The sequence below is a fragment of the Haliotis rufescens genome, unplaced genomic scaffold (genome assembly GCF_023055435.1).
Source record: "Haliotis rufescens isolate VD_foot unplaced genomic scaffold, xgHalRufe1.0.p SCAF_2, whole genome shotgun sequence".
NCBI lineage: Eukaryota > Metazoa > Mollusca > Gastropoda > Lepetellida > Haliotidae > Haliotis > Haliotis rufescens.
This window is the reverse complement of record NW_025963890.1, coordinates 44,291,930-44,301,741: the sequence shown is the minus strand read 5'-3', so window position 1 is coordinate 44,301,741 and position 9,812 is coordinate 44,291,930. Positions and strand designations below refer to the sequence as shown.

At 46.7% G+C, this 9,812-nt stretch overlaps 1 protein-coding gene across 1 annotated transcript; it reads right to left on the bottom strand.

Moving 5' to 3' along the window:
• Nucleotides 1–6,261: 6,261 nt before the first annotated feature.
• Nucleotides 6,262–6,726, bottom strand: LOC125381947 (baculoviral IAP repeat-containing protein 5.1-like). The gene has a single exon (XM_048399322.1). The coding sequence runs from the start codon at nt 6,724–6,726 to the stop codon at nt 6,262–6,264; it is 465 nt and encodes a 154-aa protein (XP_048255279.1).
• Between the last annotated feature and the right edge of the window lie 3,086 nt (nt 6,727–9,812).

Genomic DNA, 9,812 nt, shown 5'->3' with positions numbered 1-9,812 from the left:
TATCGTCTTTCTGTTAATGAGCTAAGCTGGACTAAATTACTTCATCACTGCAAGCGAGTATGTGAGTTTATCTTGGGGAGATATAGAATAGTCAAAGTCAACATCTACATAACACTGATATTTTCATTTACGTCATCATTGCATTGTATCATTGCTCATCCTTTTCGCGAACCTCTGGCCTCATCAGCCATGTGCGTGATCCATTAATATAATTCCATGAGACCACAATTTCACTTTCATTTTATACAGAACATTAACGACTAGAACTTGCAATGTGTATAATAATCGTACATTCCCAACATTTTGACTGACATTTCCCACCGATTACGACTGTAATGAGAACTATAAGTTCAGCTGAAAGGTTTCGTTGTTGTGTTCCTGGTTACCTGGCCTCCACATCCAGCATTCGATGTCCCTTGCCAGGTGCTTGTTTTCCTGCCCATTACCACCTGCAAGAGTCGTTTGTTTGTTGTTTAACGCCGCATTAAAGTAATATTTCCATGTGTGTAACGATGGTTTGTAACTTACTGAGTTTGGACCAGACATTCCAGTGATTGATCTTGTGAATAACGATCCATGCCGTCGGGCTACGATGACACGTAGTCAACCAAGTCACAGAACCTGACCACCTGTTCTGTTTAGTCGCCTCTAACGATGAGCACAGGGTGCAGGAGATATATTCTAACCCGGAATCCCCGCGGTGTTTTGAATAAGAAGACGGACTATAATTCTGTGATAACCTGGAATTAGTTTTTCTATTTAGGTATTTCGATATTATGCACAGTCAAACTCCGTTAATCTCCCATGATAATACTGAAATATTGTCATTAAGTAACCTTGTATTTAGCCGTATTTATGTCGTGTTGATGTTAGTGATTATCGTGTTATGGTGTGAAGAAAATGACTTTGATCTACCTGGGAATCCTGTTTATGTGATGTGTAGATCTAATGACATGAAAGCAGTTTCGGACAGTGCCTTATTCCAGAGAATAATCGCTAAATACTGACACGGGATTAGAAACATCAGCTGGATACACAGACAAATATACAAATATTTTTACTATCCACATCCTCCGAAATCAGCAGTAGTAATATATATTGTGTTGACGACCATGTCGTGGCGCTGACAGGACCAACATGACACCAACAACGACACACTTTGATGTCATTACTTTCGTAGCGTCCTTATGTAAAACATGAAATCAGCAATGCTGTTTTCAATATGTCAACGATGTTATTTTCATAACATAAGCAATGCTGCAGAGTTATTTTTCAGGGGACATCTCATTACCGTTTATGTTTTAAACATGGCGCAGGAAAGCATTTTAAGCCTTTCAGGATAACTCTGTTCTCAGAACTGAAGACATTGATGTGGCAGATATGGTTAATACATATAGTTAATTTCCCCTTCCTGCATTACCATTTAAGCTATACACATTTCTTGAAACAGATAAAAGCTGCTCAATTATTTATTCGTTACGATATGCTAGATGTGTGGGGGAATTTAGCTCTTTATCTCATAAGGAATATACGACAATACCATTTGAATACTTCCGTTCCTGAACTTTGATTGCTTGATGCGATTTACAGCTGATTAAGATGTGTATCCGGATGTTTTAGCGAGTCCATTTTACGATACAAGTACCCATAATATCAATACAATCCGATAAACGATCACATTGACCATATTACTGTTATCACCATGTACAGAAAACGAAAATTACCTTCCTAATCATGGTGATTAACATTTATGCACTCTGAGTAGTACTCAAAACTCCATGTTCTTCCGACATAGCGTCCTGTAATGATATTAGTAAAGTTCTTGTCATACTTTTCTGAGATTCTTCTAAACAAAAATTTGATTACGAGCGTTTCATGTTAGTGTGTTTCATGTTTATCCTGTGTGATCAGGTTAGATTTGTTTCCCTGAAGAAAATACCCATCACCGAGATGCCATTAACCTAAGTTTACAGGGGTATTCTATTTCTGTAATAAATAGAAAATTAAGCAAGTACCCTACTTTGAATACTTTGAAGAAATTTCCCAACATTTGCAAGATTTCTAGAAAAATTAATTTGTCACCGTTTGATGTTTGAGCTGAGTTATTGGGTAGTGGTCTCAATCTTTCACAATGAGTTCGGCAGGGTCAGGTCTACTAAAGATGCATTGATGACTGTTACATTCATGAATGCAATTACGTCAATAATGATGCATCATTCCATTTTTGCATGATTATCAGTGACGTTGATACAATCTAATTATCATTGAGCACACAACAAAGCTGCCCCTCAAATCCGTACTGATTGAATTGTTCTATGATGTGTGATCATTGCTCTGACATAATGTCAGTTGTCATTCAACGTTCCATTACATCATACATGAAGCTCACAGAGCATAACGTCAGCTTGTCAAACCTTTTCGGTGTGGTAGGTTTATCTAATGGCATTGATGACTCATTATTTGTGTCGTGTTCTTGTGACTGGTATGAATGGCATACACGTATTATGTATAATACGGTAACAATAATCCAGGTGTTCATATACATTTTGCAAGAATTCTGTCGTAAATTACTCGAGGGGAGTTTCTCTGATTTTCTCAGAGTGAGTGGCACATCACGGCGGAGTACACCAGAAATGGGCTTCACACGTTGTACACATGTACGGAATCAAACCCGGGCATTCAGCATCATGAGGTGATGCTTTAACCATGTGGCTACCAGAACCGCCCCTCGTATGTACTCAATGACCTAACAGTCACGGAGGCTATGGTTTCCGCACCATATATCATAGTGCCAAGAGTGAAATCGTCAATACAATTGCCTTTTATTTTGCAACATGCAAGTTCAATTTTCAGTGGAATCATTACGGCAAGTATGTTGATGTTGCACTTCTATCGGCGTTACTTGCTCCTGCATAAGAATACCTACTGGGCGCACATTGGTGTTGTCTTGTGTGTGGCGGATGGGAGCGCTTACAAGGACACTACGTAACCACCGATCCAATATAAACTGGGTTTATGAGATGGAAACGGCTAATTTACTGTATATCCATGTGATATTCCTGCCTGAATTGCCAATACATGGCGGCCTGCGCACCAAGGTACAGACACTGTGCCAATAATGGAACTAGAACACCCAGCAGTCTCACGCAGCAGAATCGTTTCAGGCTTCCAAATTATGGCGCCAAAAGAGTACACATGAAGCTCATACACAGCGCACAGGGGTAATGTAAAGGCTAAATGTATCTGTGAGTCGGCAAAGATAGCCATTTATGTGACATTCATTGCTGGGAGAATGCCCTTACTGGACAGTGAAGCTATTTTGGGAGGGTATAAGTTGAATGAAATACGCCATCTTGTCTCTCAGTCGTTTAGTTGGTAGCAGATCAGTCCCATGTGGACAAATTCAGTCTGATTCAGTTGAAATACTGCTGCGATTTCCGCTCTGATTAAGTCAGCGCTATATAGGCGTACTCTTTGTTGTCATCATTGGCAAAGTCAAACGGTGCTTTTCAATTTAAAGCTACCAGTTCATCATAAAAAATGAAAAGGTGTTGTAGGATGGATAATGTGGAAGTTCATTTCGAGGGAAATTTTTTGTCGTTAATATTTCTTTTGATTTTAGCTTAACGCCACACTCAAAAATAGTCCAGCTTTGGGACGGCGATGTGTAAATAATCAAGTTTGGGAGGGACAAACCATGGATGTATTTCATGAGCAACATCCCGCGCCGTTGGGGTACAAGCAAACACAACCAACCAAATCAGCAGTCACGTCCACCCGACCAGTTTAGTGTCGTCTTTCAGCAGGTCATATATTGGTGAGAGCAATTTCCACCAGGAATCCGTACGGGGCAGAAATATGTGAACACATTGGTATCACAGTGATGGTATGTCCTTGCCGAGGAAACAGTATTGTGAATCAGAATATACCCCAGACAGAAATGTTCGAACGTTTAACGTCTGCAGATAATGAAATGATCCTATGAAATGTTGCGAATATACTATCCAAAAGAAGTAAAAGAGCACCTTATTCTTTCATATTGCTATAGCTAATCTGTCATGGTAAGAGGCACCTCAGCGGTCACGTCTGTGATATAATCAGAACCACAGGCCATCAAGTTCAGATCAATATAAACATGGCGTACAAAGTTAATATTTCACTTCTAAAAGTAACGAGGCCAGATTAATTGACGTGACATATTAGTCAGACAGTATCTATCTCTAACTTAATATGGACAAAGACGATGGTTTGTTTGAGACACTACTAAGTGACGATGCATAGAATCATGCATATCATAATTGCACGAGTAGTAATGTACATCAGCCTAGGACCGCTCGGGATTCTGGGACCGCTCAGGATTCTGGGACCAAGATGGCGGTACATCCGTTTCCGGTCACGTGACCTGCGCAGTGCATGATGGGTACCTGCGCGCGCATGCAAGATGGCGTCGCATCCGTGTCCGGTGGCGCGCGCATGCAAGATGGCGTCGCATCCGTGTCCGGTGGCGCACGCATGCAAGATGGCGGAACATCCGTGTCCGGGGAGGAGGGGGAAAACCCGGAGAAGCGCACGTACGAGGGGGAACAAGATCGACAGGGTTGTTGTTGTGGTGTGGTTCTAAACATAGAAATAGGCGTGGGGGTGGTGGTGGGGGTGGTGAAGGGAGGGAGGGAGGGAGGGGGAGGGGAGAAGGGGTGGGAGGGTCGTCAAAGCAAAGGAGGAAAAGCTGTCTTTCGGGAGAGATGGGTGGCCCTGAAAAGGGCCGTTTTGATGTTTACATGGTTGTACACCCCACGGTGCAAAGGCACGGGTGGACTTTCATCTGTCTCCTCACAGGACACCTACTGGTGTGCGTTAACCGCCGCACGTAGGTGTCCTTGAGGATGGTCTTACAGTACACACATTCGAATGTTCCATCCCATGCCCTTGTGCCAAGGGCGTACACAGGTAAGCACCCTTGGCATTTACCACATTGCCATGGAGGTAGCGATGGCAATGGTGGTACTTCTTCTTTCTTCTCCAACTCCGAGCGACACCCTTTGCACAGTGGCAAAGGGTGCACCACTGAGGCAAGTTCCAGATCCCAGTTTTCAGACATTCTTGATTTTATCACATCAATTTTACAAGTGACACTGACCCACTCGAATCCACGCTTGTTTTATAGAGGAGGCACTGACACCCTGCCTCCCGGTTGGTTCGCCAGGCCGCAGCTCGGATTGGTTCGTTCCGGGCTCCGGTCCGCACCTCGGTTTTCCAAAACGGACCGACCCCTGTGTTTCTTTTCCATAGGAAATGGATTTTACCATGGGAGAGAAAGCACAACCCCGGTTCGACCAATCAGAGCCCCGCCTGGTCCGAGCGCCGCTTCTGATTGGTTGATCATCCAGGCTTCGGATTGGTCCGATTTCGATCCGTTTTTTTTTTCTTCTTGGGTAGCCTTGGTATTTTTTGAGGTAGACGGTCGTCTGAATGCTAAAGGAAGGTGGACCTTCATAAGTAGACATGAACGTGGGAATGCCTACGCGATGTACGTGGTGTCACTCCCATGCCAATCGGAATGTCATGTATGTGTGTGTGTGTGTGTGTGTGTATGTCTTCAAACAGACGTTGACGTTGATGCATAGAATAACGTGTGGTCAGTCAAAACGTGGTGTCCTGTGTGTGTGTGTGTGTGTGTGTGTATCGAGTCGTGTCGTAGTGAGATGAATAGAGAAAAATCGATACACCTGCGTGACGTTTGCACGCGTCATGGACTTCGTGTCGCGATGTGAACGTCATGGTTGTACTTTGTGTGTTGTCATGCAAACGTCGTACCCTATGCGTGTTTTCAAATTATTATTATTATTATTTAAAGATACCGAGGTGTTGGCACTCGTGTAGGTCGACCGGCGTACTGTGACGCGTGTGTTCATGCACACGTGATGTTTGACGCGGTGTACTACGTGTCTCTATGGATCTATGGATCTAACTCTATTTATATTTATTTATATCTATGTATTGTATTTTTAGACGTGTGCCTCCAAGAGGTCTAGGGGGAGGATGTGGGTTCTTTGTTTTGGAGGGTTGGGGGTGTTTAGCAAAGCAAAGGAGGAAAGTTGTCTTTTGGGTGAGATGGGTGGCCCTGAAAAGGGCCGTTTTGGGGAAGAAACACTTTTCTGCTGCTGCTGTCCACTTGGGGGTTCCAACCAAGAAAAGAAAAACATTTGAACGGGAACTTGAACGGGAACTTGAACGGGAACGCAGGACACGGGAAACGTCCTCCTAGGCAGCAGGCCGTGCCACGTCATTCGTGTACCTCTGTTTCTCTTCGCAGAGATAGTGCAGTTGTAGCTTCTTCTGGTGTTTCACCAGCCCGGTTAGCTTGAGGTAGTCGCAGTCTGGGGAACACTTGTGATGTGCCGCCCAAGGATCGTCGTGGGGTGCCCATTGTCTCAGCCGCACCCCACATTGGAAACAGCACACCCCATCGGCACCCTGAGTGTAGACAAAGCCCGCATGGGCCATCTCTTCAGCAGTCTGATACATTTGCGTGGGCCACGTCTCAAACGAAGCGAGCCTTCTTTCAAAGCGTAGATAATAGTGCGATGGTGTTTGACTGAGCAGTGACACCGCCTCCTCGGCATGACTCTTACTCCAGCATTCACGAGGTTCTGCACTATCCATCACCGCATCTTCGCCACGCGTTGTTGTCGTCGTCGTCGTACCACTCTTCTTTGTTTCAGCCATTCTAGATGATTTTATGTCACATACACTGACCCACTCGAATCCACGCTTGTTTTATAGGGGAAGAAACGGATCGAAACTCACTGCTTCCTGGTTGGTCCAAAACGCAGCGCACCGATTGGTTCGTTCCGGGGCCTGGTCCGCACCTCAGTTTTCTAAAACGACCCGACCCTTGTGTTTCTTTTCCATAGGAAATGGATTTTACCATGGGAGAGAAAGCACAACTCGGTTCGGGTGCTGTCTTCTGATTGGTCGTTGCTGTCTTCTGATTGGTCGGCCATCCAGGCTTCGGATTGGTCCGATTTCGATCCTGTTTTGGGGAAGGGTTGTCCATTCCTCAGACGTTCAGCACCTCTTAGAGTACAGACGTTCATCAGACACACATCGGTATCATGACGAGCAACCAAAGTACGCCCTATCGTTTGGAGAGGAAAGATATCACCCGCTCCAGACGGCTAAGAACTGCTAATCATACCTATCGTTTGACTTTCAACCCAGACTACTTGGACACCGTACCACCGGAACGCGTCCCCATGGAACTGCCAGTTTTATTTGACAGAGTCATCGATGACTTTTATGAACAGATATCAGGTCAGAAGGGAGATCGTATTGGTCTAGGTATCGATCATCCCGCTTTGAACACACCCATACGGATTCCCTTTCGACGTTTTGAAGATCTCCATGGGCTCGATATTTTGCATGCCGTGGAAAAAGTCCAACAGTCCAACAAAGACCTGAACATCGATGCCACCATGGATGTGACCTTAGTACACGTCGCAGATCCCAACAGGCTAGGATCGGGCAGTGGCAGCCGTCTCCGACTGAAAAAACGTGATTGGACTCGAAGCTTTTTTAACACGCAAAAAGTGCATCGTACGGATCAAGAACGAAGATCAATCCTTTTTGGCACGGGCCCTGGTGGTGGCACAGCATTATGCCCACCAGCCTCACCCTCTGACCCCAGCATGGACCGCCCAGCGAAAGAGACTGACGAGAACGGATCGCGTCGACGTTCAAGGCATACGGGCACGGGCCTTGTGTCGAAGCCTTGGCCTGCCCGAAGGCCCCTGTCGGGGTCTGGACGACCTCGCACGCGTGGGACGGGCCTTGGCCCCCCTGCATTATCAACTGAAAGTCTACAGTCAAGAGGTGGGTCAGAGACTGTTGTACAAGTGTGATGAGACTCCACCCCACGCCACCGTGCTGCATCTCTACCATCATGATCAGCACTACGATGTCATCACTTCCATGCCCGCTTTTTATGGCTCTAACCATTACTGCGAACGCTGTGACAAACGTTACGACCATCCCGAAAAACATCCCTGCACCAAGGAATACCGCTGTCCCCGCTGCTTCTACTCTAGTTATTGCAGACCCCAGGAAGAGCACGGGATCCCTTGCTTGACATGTCAAGGTTGGTTCCCCAATCCAACGTGTTACACCCGACATCTCCAGTCACCGTCAGAGGGAAAACCCAGCGCCTGTCAATCGATTCACAGGTGCCCGAACTGTTTTCAGATGGTCCGCGTCTTGGAGACCCCCATGGCTCACCACAAGTGCTTCGATGAAGACCATCCCTGCTTGGTGTGCCGAGAACCCATGACCCCAGATCATCGCTGTTACATGACGCCTCTCCGTGAAGAAAACAAGGAGGAGGAGGAGGGGGAGGAGGGGGAGGGAGAGGAAGCGGAGAAGGAGGAGGAGGAGGGGGAAGAGGAACAACATCACGTACGAGACCATGTTCAATACGCCTTCTACGATTTTGAATGCATGCAAGACACGGGGGAACACATTCCAAATTTGTGCGTGGTGCAACTAGGATGTGGACGATGCATCAGTGAAGTGAGCAAGAACTTGTGCGAACACTGTCCATGGAGAGAAGAAGGGTATGGTCCCAGCCGTGAGATCGTGTTTTGAGGCCCCACCACGCGACATGATGTGTGTGTGTGGTTGACCACGTTGTCTGAAATACCCAAGAAGAAGCCCCACCCAGAGGAAGAGGAGGGCAGCACACACAAGGGGACGACAGCTCACCTGGGGAAAAAAAGAAAACGGGATGACACCCCCTCAAGAAAGCACGCTTCCAAACGACAGGCATCACCCCAGCAGGAGGGGGAGGAGTTGGGGGAAGAGGGGGAGGAGATGGAAGAGGGGGAAGAGGGGGAAGAGGCCATGGAAGTGGAGAAAACAAAGAAGCCAAAGAACAAGAACACCTCCTGCCATACAGTCCCGAAGGAGGATCGCATTTATGTGATGGCCCATAATGCACGATCCTATGATTTACACCTAGTCCTGAAGGGTCTGTCCCCCCTCCTGGTGACACTCCCCACCAAGATTCGACATGGCCAACAAGACAGCTTAAATTTCATCCCTTACCCCCTGAAAGCCTTTCCCAAGAGCTTTGGGCTGAAAGAAATGAAGAAAGGGTACTTTCCACACTTTTTTAATACGAGAGTCAACCAAACCTACAGAGGTCCCTATCCACCAGCCGTCACGTACGATCCCGATGGCATGTCTCCCGCGGAACGCACAGCCTTCCTCCAGTGGCATACCCAAAAAGTGCAAGAAGGAGCCTTGTTCGACTTACAAGGAGAACTTTTAACCTACTGCCAAAGCGATGTGGACATTTTGAGACGGGGATGCGCCGACTTCCGACAGAACGCCATCCACTCGGTGGGCATGGATCCCTTTGTGGAAGTGATGACAGCTGCAGCGTTCACCATCAAATCCTTCCGAAAACACGACCTGAAACCCAATACCATCGCCATTCTCCCACCTCAAGGCTACCAACCCAAGAGAAACTATTCCCAGGCCTGTATGCACTGGCTCCACTATCTGATGGAAACGGATCCCCATCTGCACCTCCAGCACGCCAGGAATAGCGGTGAAAAAGAGTTCACGTGTGGAGGGGGTCAACATCGGTACACCGTGGATGGCTACGATCCAGCGACCGACGTGGAGAACCGCATCCCGTCCTGGGCTCGTTGTTGGGAGCCCGTTACACCGACACCCACTACCGCTTGAGTCTCTTGAGTCAACACCCTGAGGTGAAACGGATCGTCACCCTGTGGGAGCACGAGTTTACGAAA

Bases quoted from the DNA above. Each gene is read 5' to 3' on its own strand.
- LOC125381947 (XM_048399322.1), bottom strand. From the start codon at position 6,726: ATGGCTGAAACAAAGAAGAGTGGTACGACGACGACGACAACAACGCGT.